Source organism: Pangasianodon hypophthalmus, chromosome 23 (genome assembly GCF_027358585.1).
Source record: "Pangasianodon hypophthalmus isolate fPanHyp1 chromosome 23, fPanHyp1.pri, whole genome shotgun sequence".
Taxonomy (NCBI): domain Eukaryota; kingdom Metazoa; phylum Chordata; class Actinopteri; order Siluriformes; family Pangasiidae; genus Pangasianodon; species Pangasianodon hypophthalmus.
This window is the reverse complement of record NC_069732.1, coordinates 6,633,890-6,653,650: the sequence shown is the minus strand read 5'-3', so window position 1 is coordinate 6,653,650 and position 19,761 is coordinate 6,633,890. Positions and strand designations below refer to the sequence as shown.

The window sequence follows — 19,761 nt, the reverse complement described above, 5'->3', positions numbered from 1 at the left end:
CTTTTGAATTCTCAAATCTGATAGATTGGTTAGAAGATGCTGATTAATTGTCTAACAGCAGCTCTGACAGCAGTGCTGGCTGTAATTCACATCACAGGTTTATATTAATGCACTCATTTTAATACATGATTGTTTCTATAGTAACAAGTTACACAAGGACTTGTATGGTGGATGCTCCAGAGAGATGGAATAAAAATGTGTGTAATTGTTGAAATGGTGAAGTTTTCTATAAGGAGATGTTTAACATTTTTGGAAGTAGTCTCCAGGGTCAGAGGTAACGAGCCACAAGCCAGGTAACAAGCCAGAGGTAAAACTTTGTTTTCTTTGCAGTTTCTCTATAACACAACAAGCAGCATTAATTAATTAATTTATTTTGTCTTATCTTTGAGAGAGAAAAATGCTGATGCTGGTGAGGGAACATAGTGGTGACATAACAAAAAGGCCATGTTCTTTGATAACTAAAAAAAAATTATAATAGTTGGCAAATTGCTGTTTTATAAAAGGAATAAGACACTTCAGAATGTGCTGTTATAGGGAAATAACTATTTTAACTATTTTTCCCCCCATGGTAAAGTATAAATGCCCCCAAATGATACTTAAGTATAATAATAAAGTACAGTAACTGAAGTACATAGTCATGGCAGGAAGACGCTCACAGGTTCCCAGTGCTTTATTGCGATTTTTGACACAAAATGATGAGGAACCAAACACAGATTTGAAGTGATGAAATATTAAAAGGTTTTGATGGACATTTATCATTTCTCTAAATTGCACTTATGTTAGATATATCTTCAATGAAATTTACAGTTATTCAGTGGTACTTCATAATGAAATGGCAATAACCAAATAACTTACAAACTCATAATATTCATGAAATTCATCAAAGTGGATTTTTCTCCAGATAATTCTATTGTCCTGTATTAGTGCAATGTATTGGTCTGGTGGCATTACTAAAATCACTCGATAACATTTCTACAAAATGTTTTTCTTTTCCTTCAGGAAAAAATAATAAAGTACAATTGAATAAGTAAATTCGAGGATTTTTTTTTATGTAATAAGCCTAACTACAGTACACACCTTACATATGGCTATCCCATTCTTATATTAAGTGTACAATCAAAACATGGACTTCAAATAACGACTCGCCACATGATTTTCAAAAAGCTACGATGTCATTCTGTGACACAGGACACGTCAAAACTACAAGCATCAACAATAAGTGGTCAGATTACAGTGAGCTTTCAGTTCTGTGTTCACCTTGAACAGCTTGTTCCTGTGAAATGTGGAACCCAAACTCATAGAAAACGAAATGCTTTAGTAAAATTTCATCTACGACTATTGCCTGTGAAACACAGCAGCACATTTTAGCAAAAAAATGGCACTTGATTATTTTAGCACCAGAGCTATGTAATCTCCACACTAAAAAAAGGAAAGAAAGAAAATGGACCATTTCTTTTGAATGGAGAGATGAAAATTAGTTTCTACTCCAGATCTCTATTTACAGAAAATTTTAAAAAAGTTCACCCAGCATCCTTTATGTCTACAACGTGGCTGTGTTCAATGACTGAAATGTCCTCGTTCTCCTGAGCTGTGTTTCTTACTCAGGAGGAAAGAATCGTGTCCAGTGTAGATACAGTGACGCTACATCCTGAAGCCCAGATGGTTCAACACAGCAGTGCATTTTTGCACTCTGTTGTCCTTTGGTGTGCTAAAATGGAAATGGGGAAGGAAGAAAAAAAAAAAAAAAAAAAAAAATCACACATGGGCAGGATCCCTGAGTCAGTTTTAATTGTCTTTTGGCACAGGTGTGAATCTGAGGTGATGACAGGTCTTTGTAAAATCACTGAGGTTCTGGATCACAGGGTGTGCAGTCTTCAGTGATGAAATGAGAGAACCTAAAAAAGAAAAATGGACAAACAATGTTATACTCCGTGTCCAGGGCAGAATGAATTCATTCCCAAGAAAAGGCATCATCATATACAATACCTGTGCAATGTTAGCAATTGTTTAATCCGTAGGGTGTTCTGGGCAAGACCTATTCACCTCAAACCATTCATCAATACACCTGTTTAAAATATAAAAAAAAAAAAAAAAAAAAAAAAAAAAAAAAAAGAGTAAATACGGATTAGTAACCAGAGCCATGCACGCTTGGATCAGGTTTGTCTTGTAATGTGTGTTTGTCTTGTCTTTACCCTTTGTGGTAGATACAGAGGCAGGGCAGTCTGGCAATGGTATCTCCCTGTTCCATGTCATCCAGGCATATTGCACACTCCCCAGAGTCCTTCATCAAGACATCCTCTAAAGTCATAAAGAAACAGACATTACTTGGTTGTAGGGTTGTTACGGATTCATGGTTAGTCACAGCGTATGACTGGATCGTTACATCACTCTTGACTTTCAAAAATACAGTATAAAATTAATTTCCGTCTATTACCATCTACCCGTTCAGCTTTTTACCTGAAGTTTCTTACTCTAATGGTTCTCATCTTTTTGTGTCTGGCTGCGACTGTGAATTATAGGATTTTATAACCTTCTCCCTCTGGACTCGCCCTAAATCATATGCTGCATTCGACGTATTGCAGAAGTGGGAAGCTGGAACTCTGATTTATATCATTTTCCACCTCTGTGTGTTTGAGCTACAGAGTGGGGTTGGGGAAAAAGATGGATGCCTCCATGTTTGTCTTTTGTTGGCTACAATCTGGCAAACTAACTGTTCTGAGTGATGTATATTTACCTCCTCAAAACAGTGAACTGTATAGTCAATGTTATAGATTTAACATGTTAATGTTGATTGATCTAAAGCAAATACTAGTATATAGCATACCTTATTTAAAAGTAAAAAAAAGTGCTACTTTGTTTACTGTTGATGCTGTGAGTTATGCCATGTTGATATGTGTAGAAGACCTTCCTAAGGTTCCAAGTAGGAATTCTGAGTCGTAAAGGCGTATTCTTTGGTTTTTCCTAGACGGAGGTCAGAAATTCAGAGCTTTAGTTGAACACAGCAACCTCCGTTTCATTGCACAGGGGACGTGACTGCACTGAAAACCCCCTGGCTGTGTAATCAGCTACTGCTGTAAACACATTACATCACTACTTCCATACCCTTATCTTTTTGTAATGCATCTTTACATTGCTATCCCCTTCACCTTTATTATTTGCACATTTCATATGCATATCTCTTCTGGAAACATGGATATAATGTTCCTTTAAAAAAAGATATAAGGCACATAATTCGACTGTAATTACCTTTTAGAGTAAAGCTTTAAATGTTCACCACATGCACCATTCTAGATAAGAGATATTAAATGGTCCAAAAGGCGTACCCTTACCCCAGCTACAAGGACTGGTACAGTTTAGTACACTTTTTTCCTGAGTGTAACATGTTTATAGCGTTATCATACACATCTGCTACCAAATGCACAGAAGAACATGACACTGCTAATAAGCACTAAACCAAACTATTATCTATTTTTTGCCAAAAAGCACTGCATATTTTTAGACTAGTTTATCATACCGCAAACATGTCAAACCGTAACACTCCTACTTGTTTGTGATATCAGTAAGTGTGTGTGTCACTGGTTCATTTGTGACCTGGAAGAAGTGGAACAGATCAAGCCTTGTTAAGGTGATGGCATGATTACACCTCTGAAATCATCGCTGAAGCTAATAAAGGTAACATATAAACAAGTGTTCAAAACAGAGCCTGGCTGGCAGCCCTGAGTGCCAGTTCTGCAGAGTCATCAGGCACCATCCTTCACCGCATAAAGGTCACCACCTACACTCTGTTCAACTTGTTTGGCTTCTATGTGGAAGTAAAAAGATCCTGAGTAGCTTTTAAATGTGTGTAACATATAAACATGTCATATTAAGGATTTAAAGGGGAGGCTTCGTTGGAAAGCACTTTACCCTGGTCAGGATCACAGTGGATCCAGAGCCAATCCTTTTAACTCTTAAGGGCAAAGCAGGAATACACCCTGGATGGGACTCTGGTGTACAAAATGGCATCATGCAAATGCACATTCACAAACTCCTTCACACCCAGGGGCAAATCAGAATAACCAGTCATGATTTTGGATTGTGGGAGGAAACTAGAGAACCAGGAAACACCCACACGGACACAGGGTGAATGTGTAACACTCCACATAGACATAAAATGGATCCCTGGAGCTGTGAGGCAGGAAGATCACCTGTGGAGCCGTGTCATTTAATTTAAAAGTGAATGTAGAATGTATGTAGACTTTCGTAATTCAGTGATCTATTTTTTGCCAAAAAGCACTGCATATTTTTAGACTAGGTTATCATACTGCAAACATGTCAAACCGTAACACTCCTACTTGTTTGCGATATCAGCAAGTGTGTGTGTCACTGGTTCGTGGGTGAGAATTCTACCCTTTTGGTCAAAAGACATCACTCACAAAACAGATTTTAACTCTTTTTTTTTTTTTAGTTACAAACCTATTATCCAGGTCTGCTTATAAAATAGTTAAAACAGACTTTGAACTATGAGCACTGCAATGTCGAAACCAGTGAATTCCAACTCAGAGCTCTTGAGAAGGTCTGACTTTCTGAAGGAATTATGGGAGCCATTTAAGTGGATTTTTACTACTCAGAAGCTGGAAATGTCTCAATTCACATTTAGTCATTAACCCAGCATTACACCAGTACACGTAAATCTTTGACTAGTCATAGGAATCACAAGGCTTAGCACCAAGCGAGAAATACAATACATGGGGGCATGCTGTTATAGGGAAATCATCAAAAACATCCCATGATGTTTTATTCCTCTTATACCACAACAATTTTCCAACAGTTACAAGTTTATTTGTTAAAGAATGACATTTCATCCATTTATAGTTACATTTATTGTTTTGGAAAGTCTGAGACAAGTTGGTTCCCGTTAGCACTTACATTATAGCAGCTATAGACAGTTACTTTTTCTCTGTCTTCAAGTTAATAAGACAAAAAAAATGCAGCTTGTCATGTTTCCCAAGCACACAAAGTACAGTCATCTGTCCTGAAGCCATTCTCATGTCAGAAAACTTACTGACTGTTCCAAAACGCTGATGCGGGAGACTATTTTATTTAATATAAATGTTAAATAACATCTCCTTACAGAAAGCTTCACCACATAAATGATTATACATTTTTCTTTGTGAACTAGCAACATGTTCTTTATCTGTTTATTATTAGCTTTTGATTAGGTGGAGTGTCCTCTATACGAGTCCCTGTGTGAGTAGTTACTACAGAAACAATAACATAAAAATGAGCCCATTAATGATAATGGTATGAACTGCAGCCAGAACTACTGTAAGAGGTGCCGTTCTAGAAAATAAATCAACACCTTCTGACCAATCAGAATCAAGAATTCAACATCACAGTGTTATAAGCAATAAAAAAATACTCATTTTTATTTAACAAGAATGTTTTAACCACATTAATCAGCTGCTGAACATGATCTGTTGTCTTAAATGATTTATTGCCGTGAGTCATTAAAAGGTTCCCTTTAAGGTTGTGTACAAACTAAACGAAGCAGAACAATTCAAAAGATAATTACATATGACTAAACTGTCAGCTCAAATCATCACACCATGGAGATTACATTGGTAAACTGTACACCGATGATAAACACATTGAAAGCAATCCAAAAGGACTCACAGAGGGTTAAACGAGAAGAGCGGCGTCAGGGCTTTGTGTTAATGATTACTGACTGATTAAGCTGACTGCTGAAGCGGAACAGCGTTCAAACAATGAAAAAAAAAAACAAAAAACAAAGTGGTGGTCTTACCGTTATAGGTGAGTCTCGGTTTGGTGAGACACATGACAAGGTGAAGGTCAATTTCATCTGAAGCAACAAATTTTGAACACACAGGACAGTTGAATCCAGCTACAACACACACACAGACACACGAGAGGGTGAGAGAGAAGAGAGAGAGAGAAAGTTAAGTGCGGACATCCATTTTTTGCAATACATTCAGAAAACAATGCATCACCCTAAACTGTTCCTCAGTATGTCTTAATTTGGCTCTCTGGGAAACTACTGATAATTAATAATGTTGAACCCTACAACAAGAGGTTCTCCCATCAGATAGGATTAGAACAGCTAAAAGTCCACTGTCTAATGAATCCTTGAAGAATCATTTTTATAACAGTACAGAGGAAGCTTAACACAAATTGTGCACAACATAAAAATGGTCTCTAACTGTACAAAGTGAAATAGGCTGAGATGTGAAATTTCAAATATATTTACTGTACATGAGTATACAGTGTATAAAGCAATAATATAATTAATGCAATCTTGTCAATTTTCAATATTCACATATTATACACATCAAGGTACATATCATAACCTTGAAATTACCCTTCTACACTTCTATGTGAAGTTCTGTGTTAAAAAAGGTTCCAAGGTATTAATATGTAAGGAATATTGCAGACGGACTGTGCTGTTATACAGAAATATAACACGTTAGCGTGGTGGTGTGAAGCACGGTCTGCAGTGTATTATTCCACTTACACCACAGCAATTTGTCAACAATTACATTTCTTAAATTTATTAATGAAAAAGTCACATCACACTTTATAACAGTTTATAGTTACATTTGATGCTGTGGAATGTCTGCAAGACAAGTTAGTTCCTGTTATCACAGCAGCTATAATCGACAGTTATTCATGCATCCTCCCTTTTTATTTCTCTCGAAGTTAATAAGACAGATTGTCATGTGACTGAGAAACTCCTCTGTCCTGAAGACTCTCACATGTCTGGAAAGTTGTTGTCACAATGAGGTAACACTGGAGACTCCTTCCTTAAATGTTAAAGAATCATCTCCTAACAGAACACTTCACCTCATAAATGATTATATATATATATATATATATATATATATATATATATATATATATATATATATATATATATATATATATATTTTTTTTTTTTTTGTTAAACACCACATTTTTTTAATCCCTTTATTAGCCTTAGATTACGTAGAGTCTTTGCCATACAAGTCACTGTGAACGAGTAAGAATGCATTAGAATGAGCGCATTATTATACACCATATATCATTTCTGTTACAGCCGGAACTACTGTCGGCATTGCCGTTTTACAGAATTAATCAAAACCTTCTGATGTGAGAATTAAACCATGCTGTAATACAAGTCAATGTACATTATATTTCATATACTGATTCTGATACTCTAAAAATCAATTAAATTCAGTTTTATTTGTAGAGCCCTTCTAACAGACACTGTCACAAAGCAGCTTTACAGAAATCTGGATGTAGAGTTATATTTAGATCCATAAAGAGCAAGCCAGGGACAACAAAATCAACACAACAGAGGTTCTCCTAGGACTGCTTTTGTCCTACTTGTACTCTGTACATACAAAATCTCTACATAAAAAAAATTTAGGGTGCTAGAACACTTGACCTCTTTAGGGTGCTTGATTTAGATCCCACAAAGTGTACCAGATAACAATTCTGTAAATAATAAAAGATACTAAATATTAAATAATAATAATACAACATTAGTTGTACAAATCTTAATTTTAAATACACGTTAATACCTTTATTGTTTTCTACAATCTACACTCTGAGGAAATAAAAGCGTTCTTCACATCCTCAAGGGCTCATGCTTGGATCCTCCTCTGATAGGTTTCTAGATGGAACCTTTTTTCCTTTGCAAATTCTCGCTTTGATGTCAGTTTGCTGGTCTTTACTTCCTATTTTGTTGCAGCTTTTGTTTTTTGGAAATTTTTGCCAATGCATTATTTGTTTCTAGGATTGTTTTTTCCCTTCAACACATTTTCACAGATTGTTGAACAGAACTGGAATTTGGCATGAAGACCACTGACCCTAAGCCAAGCCAACTCACTGAGCTATGATATTTCACCCAACATGGCAGATTAATGTGGAAACGTTTGGTCAATGTTGGAGAACATTATCTAGATACCTTGTGTATGTGGATAGATTACATAAGCATTGTTAACAGAAATAATGTGCTTTGGTGAAAACAGATTAGTTAGCTTTGTATCATTAGCTTGTTTTGGGGCTCATACATACTGACATGATCTGCAGTCACATAGATATTTCCACCTATAGATCTCTATAATCTGTATTTCTAAAGTAATTGTCTGTAGTAAAGCACATGCTCTGGAAGTCCCTGATCTTCTGACCAAACAGATGCTACGCTTATGCAACAGACCACATGCAAACCATAACAACCACTCCTAAAGGCCAAGGCCAAGGCCAATGTATGATAATGAGGTGCAAGTTCACAGGGGGATACTTTTCAACCATTGCTTACTTTTACTAATCCATGCTATAAAGTGCTAAAATAAGAATTTCTTTGTACCAAAGTACATATGACAATAAAGACCTTGAATCTTGAATAAAGGTGCACAGAGAGGATCCGCTATGAGGAACAGAGAAAGTGGATAAGGTAGTGGAGCATTTTGATGCATGTGACTGAAATTAAGCATCATGTTTGGAGCATGGATTAGTAAAAGTAAGCAATGGTTGAAAAGTATCCCCCTGTGAACTTGCACCTCATTATCATACATTGGCCTTGGCCTTGGCCTTTATATAAAGGTATATAATGCATATAATGCTAAACCTTACACGGACAAAAAGAGGAGGAATTAAAAATATTTCCAAGTAAAGAATACAGCAAGGCACTTGTTTCTGCTGCTCATCAGTGCTGGATATCTGTATGGAACAAAACTAACTAGTGTTACTAGCACTGGTCCATACTATTAGGCTACTGTTTTGCTAAAAAGGAAGATTAAACCAAGCTCATTGGGAGGGGGGAAAACATTTAAACTCTTCACAATTTCAAATGAGCAAGTCAAACCTCCATTTCATCCATCATGCACACTCATTATGTTTCATACAGATAATGATAATCATACAGCACCACTGAATATTCAATTCTGACTGGTCAGAAGGTGATGATTAACCTTCTATAACAGCAGCTCTGACAGTAGTTCAGGCTGTAATTCAAATCAGTAAATCAGTGAATTAAAAAAAAATTGCAATCTCTGGCAAAGTACTGTGATATAAGATGAAAAAGCATTTGGGGACATGCAAATGTTAAATGAAAATCAACTTCACGCCACATCACACTACCCTATCACAGACTAATTTCCTTACCCATAATTACTTAGTAATAATTAGTTATTACTCTATGTTAAACGCTTTTTCGAGCAAACTCATGCTAGTCAGCTACATTTTGTGGTTTTTCCTCACAGCTCTGTGAGTAACCTCTGAGCTGTAGCTTAACTACTTCCACAGAACAGCTGGGAGTTTACTGAAACAGATGCCCAAATACCATGTGAGTGAGGCATTAAATGATTAACAAATATGAGCAGTATTAGTCAACAATAAAATGTTAAGACAGTAGTAAACACAGATCCACACCTTTCCATATAGTACATTCTGCAATGTCTAATTTACACAACTCAGTGGAAAAGTGCTTTAATTCAGTAAAAGGGTCCACACTGACTTGTCCTCTTTAACTGTGTCAAGCAGCAGTACAAAATCAAGCAGAAGTCTGGTTAGCAACTGCTTCATTATATTTAACCAACCAAAGAAACCACAGTCCTGCCCACGTGTTCTATACTGGCTCACAAGACCAAGGCTCATGAATTCACAGGTAAAACTTCACCTAAATTAAGTTGGCATGAAGTGAAACTAACGCTAATAGAAGCAAATGCATGTCTCTTACGCATCAGTAAACTGCCTTTTCTGTTAATATGTTTGGTAAATTTGTTTGGTGTTTGGTCCAAGTGTTGTTTTAGCAGAAAAGTGTAGTCCCCTGGTGTTTTCCGTATCGCCATAGCAGCGGGTCAAAGATGGGGTAAATATGACAGATTTTGGCACCTTGGCTACTGTCTCTGCTAATCAAATTTCAAGAAATTATAGAGATACCTAGTATTTTAGCCCAATAATCAGGGTATTTAATGTATATTGATACATAATATCTGCATATGTGCAAGCATACTTAAAAAAAAGAAAAAAAAAAGGCCATCTTTGGATCAAAACAGAGACCACTCAAAGAACCTTGTCGATTAACTTATAATAATGATAATTACTTACTTGATTTAAAAGCAATGCGACCACCGTGCTACTTGGAAATGCAATTAAACTGTATTATAACTTTGTTGCTTGTAGTTACGCAACTACAAGAAATCCAGCTATTGAGCAACTCCTTCTGAGCTGGAATTTTCCAATTTCAGATTAGTCAAGCCAAAATCTGTTTTACTGTGATCAAATTATCCCATGCAATCTAAACACACTATGTAAAAGCTATTTTACACTACAACATTAAAAGTCAAAAAGTAATCGAGCTTACTGATTAGCAGTTATTACTCGTTAGAAACACTGGTGATAAACAGTTATACAATAGTTTTGCTCTGAAAATAACATCGACTGATCAGGACAAATTAGCATGCACCTAGAGAGAAAGGTTACACAACTCAGAAGAGAAGTGCTTTCAGTTAGCATAAGGGTCTGACTGACTACACTGACTTCAGCTGCCCCTTGAAGTGTTCTTCAGGTTTAGTATAGTAACTGAGCAAGTTCTAAAAACACACTGCACATTTCTGCAAAGCATGTGACTTAGAGGAAGCTGCTAGTCAGAGTCCCCTTCCTCCTCTGTGCTCCTCTGTGTGTTCCACTTTCCCTCCAGCATGGCAAGTCAGCTCAGGTGTTATCTCGTTCTTATCTGTTTTGGGTGAAGGTTTTAGGGCAATCCCCCTTCCATAAATAGCCCCTGGCAAATGTACAGTATATAGAGGGCAGAAAGGCCTGCTGCTTCCTGGTTCTGTTGGGGAAATTGCTCAAGTGAGCAGTTATTACTGTAAAAGGCACTGGCATTGCACAACTAACATGATGTTCAATAAAAACTTTATGGTAGTCTGATAAATGGCAGACATTGAAAAATATTTCAGTTCTAGAAAGATTTGGTGTGCACCTTATACATCTGGTTGTAAGAATAATGAGTTTAATGAGTACGAAATGAGTGACAGAACATGCAGTATGTAGTACCTCTTCACCAAGCTTAAGACTTTCATGTATGAATTATTTAAAAACACATCCAGCTTCTTTAAATTATTATTTTTTTTTTTTACTTACAGTTGCATGTCATGTGAATTTTGATTTTTTGATTTGGATTGTGTAGGAATGACACAAAAAAGGGGTAAAATATTATACATAAAAGTTAAAAAAAAAAAATCCTCCAACATGTTTATAAACCAAAATTGTTAACATTTGGCTCTAAAATATTTAATATTAATGACCAAAATTATAGAAAATATCATTTTCAAACAAATTTTGGCAATATTCTTGACATGTATAACAATTATGCGGTTTAGGAGTGTTACATGATGCACCTCATTTCAGGGGTAAAAAAAAAAAAACAGATAAGATGTTATTTGGTGTCAGGCCCAAAAACATTTTACTTAATTTGTGTAAGTGCTATTTTGTGTAGAAAGTGTGTAAGGTTTTAGAAAGTGTGTAAGAATGGCAATGGAAATCAAGACAATGATTTATGTTAAATTACAGTAATGTTATGGTAAATCAAGTAATTTACGTCTTATAATTTCCTAAACAGAGCCTTAAAATGACTGTCAATAGTGTGGACACTACGCATAAAGGGTTAAATGAGCAATAATATGACTTGTACTGTTTTGCTGCTGTGCTCATACTAACCCCAATAGACCATGACCTATTTGTTTCCAAAACAAATAATAACCAAGAAAATAAGGCAACTTCGAGGTAAAATAGAAGTTATATGGTAAGTTTGATTTGAAAACATCATCCAACAAAGACAGATGAATATACATGAGTTCAATATTTGGTACCAAACAGATTATTTATAGCATGTGTAACTGAGTGAAGTTTGATCCGGGAAATGCATCCGCACATGTCGGTGATGCAACTCTGCAGTTCCACATCTGGCTACATTATGCCCAAGTCTCATCCTTGCTTCTCACTTGGATAGTGTAGATTTGTACCCAAGAACTGCTGCTGTAATCATAACCACTTTTCTGTGCTCATCCCAGGACTCTTATTCACAAACTGCTCATACTAAACATAATTTTAACACAATTAGCACTGTCTGACTTTATAGCAGACTCTATACATTGGAATTGAACTGAAGAAGCATCACAAAGTGTTTTTAACCAGAATGTCATGATTTTTAGTTTACTGTGCTATTGCGGATATACTGTCAGATACAAACAGCTGATATATTTATCTGTTGCTCTGACTTTTCAGTTATGTCCACTTTGTTCTTCAAACTTTCATGAAATCTTCGTATAACAATCACAATTATAGGATTGTCTTCCAAATACAAATCCACCTAAATCAGAAACGCTTAGAAGCCTGCTATCCTTATGCTGCCTTCTAAAAGTCCTGCCTACCTAGGTAACTTTCTCACAAATAAATACAGGGGTAGTGAAGACAATTTAAAGTCAAATTCATGCCCACTTATCAAGTAAAGTGGCTTTACTGTCATTTCAACCATATACTGCTGGTACACAGTGAAACAAAACAACGATGCTCCAGGACTGTGGTGCTACATAAAACAACACGGAGCTACATGAGACTACACAGAATTAAATAAGACTACAAAAACACATACAGGGCTAAATAAAGTGCACGTGTGCAAAAAGCATAAGACAGTGCAACATGACACACTCTTAAAAACAAAACTGCCAGAAGAGGTCCTTTAGGGCAATGCCACAGAAAAAAAACTATTTTAGTTTCCCTAAAGAATATTTCATCCCATGATTCTTTGATTTTTTTTTCTGTTGCTGATACAATAAACGTTATAATCACTTTCCAACACAAACATCCTTCCACATAATGGTAGCATTTATAAGAGGAAAAAAAAGGATTTTTAGGTCTCTGTGGGACCAAGCAATTAAAGATCCATCAGTTAAAATGGTTCTTCTTTGCCATCTTTCTAAAGACCATTTTCTGGACCCTTTATTTTAGAAAAATATGATTCAATCGAAACTTTGAGAGTTCTTTGGTTCCCCTACCAGAGATTGATCCAAGGAGAACCTCTTTAACAACTAAAACCATTTGGATCTAAATAAACAAACACATCCATTTCACTGACTTGGGGTAAATCATTTTAACGATCTTTAAGGATTCTCTTACACAATCTGTACCACAGATACAGTCAGTACCCATTTACAGGTGATTATTAAGACTATGTGGTCTGATCTGAAACTCTTATGGTCAAGAACCCTCGTCTGTGTTTAGTATGATGATAGTTCCTTTAACGTTCTCAAAAACGTTTGGTTTTTCCTGGTTTAACTGCTGCTAAAGAAGTTATTTTACATAATTGGATTAATCCACAATTACCAAAGTCATGACGATGGTTGTTACTCTATAACCATGTTGTCTGCCTAGAGTTGGACCTAGAGTTAACTACTGCTATGATTAATAAAACTAAACCAGTTAGAATATCTGCATGGCCAAGGACTGCATCATCCCTTAAGGATTTAATGTTATCTTAATAATCCACCCTGTTTATATGCACTTTGGTATTTGTCAGTTGGTATGACAGTTTGTGTTGTTATGTTCATGTCATTTGCTTGTTTGTGTAAAATTACAAATCCTAGAAAGAAACTCTTTAAAGATTCACAATCAGTCAATCAATGGCATGAGCCTCATCTGACCTTTGATATATTTATGGAGCAGTTACAGCTCTATCTGTGTCTTTATAACTATCACATCAGACGTTTTCTGTAATAAGTAACTCTGTTATGATTACAATGCATTAAAATGAGAGGCTCAGCTCTTAGTATTGTCGTCTTATTGAATCACTCAACGTCAATCAGATCCATCCACTTACAGCGCGCGTGCTTCCGTTATTATGACGCACTTGTCTTACCTCCGAGCAGGTGAGGAGACAGGTGGGCCGGTAACGATCCTATCAGTAACCTCGGACCGGACTGACTTCGCTCTCCGTCTGCGTCTTCATCGCTTTGAGTCCCGCTGCCTTGCGCTATGATGGTGGGCTGAAAAAGCGAGTTGGGTCTCGCGCCGTCCGCCGCGTACCGTCCGCGCGCTCCGACCTGCTGCTGGTTTCCGTTGTAGTACCGAATCGCCGCTGCGCTCGCGCTCCCGGAACCGGCGGCTGTGGTGGTGGAAGCGGGCACATCCGAGCCTGAGTAAGCCCTGAGGCGAGCACTAGCCGCCGGACTGCTCTGTTTGGGCCCCATGTGTTTATCTCAGTGCGTTTTTGTTCAGGACGCGCTGCTCGGGCCCTAAAAACAAACAACGTCCCTTTAAAACAAAACAAAACAAAACAGCGAGCTGGGATCAGTCAAACGATGTCTGAGCTCGGCTGTGGATGGGGTTAAACTCCAGATGTGAAAATAATCCTACAACAAGTCGCTACATGGCGCAGAATAAAAGGTCATGGCTGCACACTAGTTGCTCTTCCGTAACCGAAGTTTTGCGACGGTGTCAAAACTGTCCACAGGCCTCCTGATTGTCAACAACCTCCGTTATATTTGGACAAACTTATGCATTCACACTAAAAAATAAATACGCGCGTGTGAACTGCTCAGAAATGAAACGTCCAAACGCTACATAATAACAGCGCCGATAAAAACAAGGCGACGCGACCGGTGCGCGCGGAGACGAGTACGGGTACGAGCCGAAGGTTATTATGGTCTGTGTGTGAACAGCACGGATTGCCCTCCTCCTTTATGTGCGTCAGGTGACGTCAACGCGGAAGTGCAGCATAAACACTAAACACAAATCTTTTATTATTACCGAAAATCCCCTTCACAATAATGTGACACGCCTACCACTGTAAAAGTATAACAGTAGTCTATTGTTATTATAAAAAACGTAAAGGATTCTATATGGAAGATGAATGAAGTCAAGTAAATACATTTCCTCATATTCAAAATATATGAAAAATACACTCAGTGGGCAGTGCAGCACACACTGTACACACAGCATTGTACATCTGTTGCTATGCAAACTGAGAATTTCAGCCTTCCTCTAATTCCATTGCCAGAAAGCCACCACCACTAGATGTCAATCAGGTTTTATTTGGGAAGTGGTAGCTCATGGTTAAGGCTTTGTGCTACTAATCAAAAGGTTGTGAGGTTAAATTCCAGCTACAACAGTTCAGTTGTATATGTAGTATATGGCCAAAAGTTTGTGGACACCTGACCGTCACACCTATATGTGCTTTTCGAACATCCCATTCCAGATTTATTCCTTCTTTGCTCTTATAATAACCTCCACTCTTCTGGGAAGGCTTTCCACTAGATTTTGGAGAGTGGCTGTGGAGATTTGTGATCATTCAGCCACAAGAGCATTAGTGAGGTCAGGCGCTGATGTCGGCATTACAGTTCATCCCAAAGGTGTTCAGTGGGGTTGAGGTCAGGGGTCCGTGCAGGAAACTTGAGTTCTTCCACTCCATCCTTGGCAAGCCATGTCTTAATGGAGCTCGCTTTGTGCACAGGGGCATTGTCATTGTCACATAATTTGGGTCTCTTAGTTCCAGTGAAGGGAACTTGTAATGTTACAGCATACAGAGATATTCTAGACAATTCTGTGCTTCTGTGCTTCCTCTGTGGCAACAGTTTGGCGAAGAACCACATATGGATGTGATGGTCATATAGTGTAGATCATAAAACCAATTTATCCAAAGCCAAAATGAGTAAATGTAATGTGGGTGGTGGATCATTCTCATTCCCTGCAATGCATTATTTCCCGTCCAGCATGTATTCCTGCCTAACACCCAGTGTTCCCCAGATCCGGATCCACTGCCACCCTAACCAGGATAAAGCACTTACCTTAGATGAATGAATTATTCTCAGAACAGCGCTGACATAGTAGGGTGTGTAGCATTGGAACATCTGCACCATGTTTTTGTAAACACCTCAATGTCACTACTGGGTTGAGAAACAATCCACCAGCCAAATATATCCAGCATATAACAGCCTAGTGGTCAAAAACTGACACTGGTGAAGGACTAGAGGGAAACTGACACCATTTATTTGTGGGACAAATGAGCTGTAGCCTCTAACTGGACAAGATGGATGAAAAAGGTACCATGTCTAATAAAATGGCCATTAGAATACACAGTATGTTTAAAAACCTTGCACAAGCACCACACATACTACCATGTGTCACTGCTGTATTGAGAATGTTCCACCACCTAAATAATATCTGGTCAGTAGCAGTCCCTTTTCACTGGATGAGGATGAGATAGATAAAGAGGGGAACTGAATGCAGGTATAAGCTTATTGTACCAAATAAGCTGGCAACTGAGTGTATGTGACAGAGTGTGTCATGACTTGGCATGACTTGATATGTAAAACATATATTTACTGTATGTCAAACTAAATAAAACATACATTTTAAAAAAGTATGTAACAAAGGAAGATTTTCATATTTATATAGCTATAATGTGAAAATCTGATGGTGTTTTTCAAATCGTCGAACTCACCAGTTTGTGTGAGCCTGTTCCCACTGTAACCTCAGAATCTTAATCGTGGCTGACAGGAGTAGAAGCCGATGTGGCCTTCTGCTGTTGTAGCCCATTCGCCTCAAGGTTCAACATGTTGTGATTTTCTGAGATGATTTTCTGCTCACCACAGTTGTAAAGAGTGGTTATTTGTGTTACAGTAGCCTTCCTGTCAGCTCAGTCCAGTCTGGCCATTCTCCTCTGACCTCTCTCATCAACAAGGCATTTCTGCCTACAGAACTGCTCACTGGATATTTTTTTGTTTTTCTGACCATTCTGTGTAAACACTAGAGATGTCGTACATGAAAATCCCAGGAGATCAGCAGGTCCTGAACTGGCACCAACCACCATGCCACGGTCAGAGTCACTGATCATCACATTTCCCCCCTTTCTTTTGTTTGATGTGAACATTAACTAAAGCTCTAGACCTGTATCTGCATGATTTTATGTACTACTGCTGCCACATGATTGGCTGAATGGATAATTGCATGAATGAGCAAAGTGGCCAGTGTCTGTATATAGTCATAGTTATAAATATTTATTTACATTGCCGGAATTTTCTAGTCTTTCGGGACTAATTGTGGTCAGTTTGCTATTATATCACAGCTGGTGTTTATGTACACTATATACATGCCAGTATGACTGTTGTCTATGCTCCTCGCTAATGTCTGGACTTAGCCACCTACAAGTTTTGTTAGTTATTCAGCCACACACATTGTACTCATTATTTTCTGACTGGTGTTTACTGTAATGGCCATAAGATTAGACTCTGTGATTTCCACGATCTAATGCCTTTTGAATACTAGGCATTGCAAATTGTTGGCTCTAGCCCACTGTTGTTCTTGCTAATCTATCAACACCTAAAGCCCTGAGCATTTTGTATGAATTCAGTGAACTACCCATGCCAGTTGTATGTGTCCAGCTTTGATTGTTCTTCAGGAACCAAAAGTCTCTTAGATTTTTTTAAAGATCAAATCAGCTAAATATTTCAGCCACTCCTGATTTCTTCACTTTAATTTGGTTACAGTGTGACCCCCTTATATCCCCTGACAAGTTCTTGATAATTTTATCTCGTATTCAGCCAGTTTATATCTCTAAATCAAATGCATGTAAAATCTTCTTCTTTTTTGCTGATATGGGGCCCTCACTATTCACTATTGTGAATCTCAGTGTCACTTGTGATACAGTAAATCATGACATGCATGTTTACCATCTGTCACATATTGGTATAGGACTTGTCTGATTCAGATCTTATTTTCCTAACAGATATCATTTTGATGCCACTGGCAAACAGAATTTTGTTATTCAAGGTGTTCCCCAGGGATCAGTCCTTGGCCCGCTCTCCTTCTTTATTTACGTGCCAAACTTAGCTATATCACATATCATCACAGTCTCGGGTTTTATTGTTAGACTGATGATGTATAGATTTCTGCTACCACTTATGCTTTGTAAATTTGTAATAACTGAATTTTTGCTAATTGTTACTTATTGAGTCTTTAGTTTCTAGATTCTTGGACCATTAATGTACATTGACCAAAGATATTGGTCCAACATTTAGCTCTCCTCTTCATTTTGAGCCTTATAGTGGGACACTTACCAAAAATTATTTCTTCCATTTCCATTTATTGCTTGCATATAACTTTTAATGTCCTACACTTCAACTTCCCTGCACATAAACTTATGTTATCTGGCGCTGGGCTTCTAGCTGTTCCCCAAGCTCTAACTGTCCACAATGTGAGGCATTTAGCACCTGGAACACCTTGCCTTTATCTTCCAGAGACTGTTATTCCTTTTCATCTTTAAAAAGTGGTGAAAATTTTCTGATTCACTCAACAATTTTACCCTTATTGTTTCTCATTTTAAGTCAATTGTAGTGTTTTTTTTTTTTCATCTATGTCTACTCGCTATTTGGATATACCCAATTTTAATGAATGAACATTTTCTTTATTGGTTTTCAATGACTGAGTATATTAAAGAAAAGTATCACACGTGACAACAAGCTGTCTTAGATGCTCTAAATGTTGCACTCACCTTCTTTACATGATCAGTTTTTCTAGCCATTTCTTAGAGCTGCTCTGTCTCTTGCAGGACGTCCCAGAGGTTTGTGAAGGTGGTTGGATATGTCTAGTAAACCTTTAGACCCAATCCCTTCCATAGCTGCATGACTGGGTTATGCTCAGATGACTAATGACTTACACCCAGCATTGCCACCTTCTCGAAATAGTTCTTTGAGGTGTATTTGGGACAACAAAAAAATAAAGGCAAGGTCTCTATCATTTTGATGGTGTGCTTGAATTGAAATACGTAACATTAAAATTCATAAATTCTACACTTCTGCTGCGGTTCCTCTCACCCTCCGGATCTGCCTGATTCAACTGAGCTTCCCCTTCTGCTCCTGTTGATGCTCCCACATGGACACCCTAAAGATTTGCACTTCCCACAAACAGTTTATGCCCAAATTTCATTCTTGCTTCAGCGCATAATCTCACCTCAATACTGCAGACATCTATGTAAGAACTGCTGCTGTAACCATTAAGACTGTCCTGTGCTCATCCCAGGACACTTATTCACAATCTGCTCATACTGAACATCCTTTCAACACACTTAGTACTGTTTGTCTTTATTCTTCTACATCTGTTTACTGTAATGAATTATATTCTCACTTATGTGTCCTGCAGGAGTTCCCTTTTGAGTCTGGTTCCTCTCAACTTCTCTTCATGTCATTTCAGGGAGTATTTCTTTGCCCTTGTCACTTCTGGCTTGCTCCTGAGGGATCTAAATATAAATCTACATCTGGATTTCTGTAAAGCTGCTTTGTGTCTGTTGTTAAAAATCATGTAGACATGTAGAATGAATGTCTTTATTATACTATTATGTGTATTAATAGTATAAACAGATACAGGGTGTCCCAAAAGTCTCCATACATAGGGGAATGTTTGCCAGCACCATGTCAGTTGTGCCTTCGTCAGTGGATGTTCTTAGATGTCCGCTTCTTGGTTGGTCCGCAACACTTCCAGTTTTTTTAATTTGTTAATAAGTTTGGCAGCAGTGTCGTGTGTGACGTGCTTGCCATGTTAAAGTCCATCGCAACCTTGTGACAGCTTCCCGATCCAGCCAAGAGAATGATTTCAATATGTTCTTCTTTTGTCAATGGCATTCTTAAAGGCTATCTCAAAAAAAATTATATAAACTAAGTATGAAGTATTTTATAAGTATTTTGGAAGATATTTTGCTAAAAAGTGTTAATTTCCCCTATGTAT

General features: G+C 37.6%; 1 protein-coding gene across 1 annotated transcript; it reads right to left on the bottom strand.

The window, feature by feature from the left end:
* Positions 1 to 654: 654 nt before the first annotated feature.
* On the bottom strand, positions 655 to 14,709 carry znrf2a (zinc and ring finger 2a). Its single transcript, XM_026929692.3, has 5 exons — positions 13,901 to 14,709; positions 5,786 to 5,884; positions 2,193 to 2,298; positions 1,987 to 2,065; positions 655 to 1,895 (listed from the first exon to the last, which is right to left on the bottom strand). Exons 1-4 carry the CDS (start codon positions 14,229 to 14,231, stop codon positions 2,008 to 2,010), a joined length of 594 nt encoding a protein of 197 aa, XP_026785493.1. The 5' UTR covers positions 14,232 to 14,709; the 3' UTR covers positions 655 to 1,895; positions 1,987 to 2,007.
* Positions 14,710 to 19,761: the final 5,052 nt, after the last annotated feature.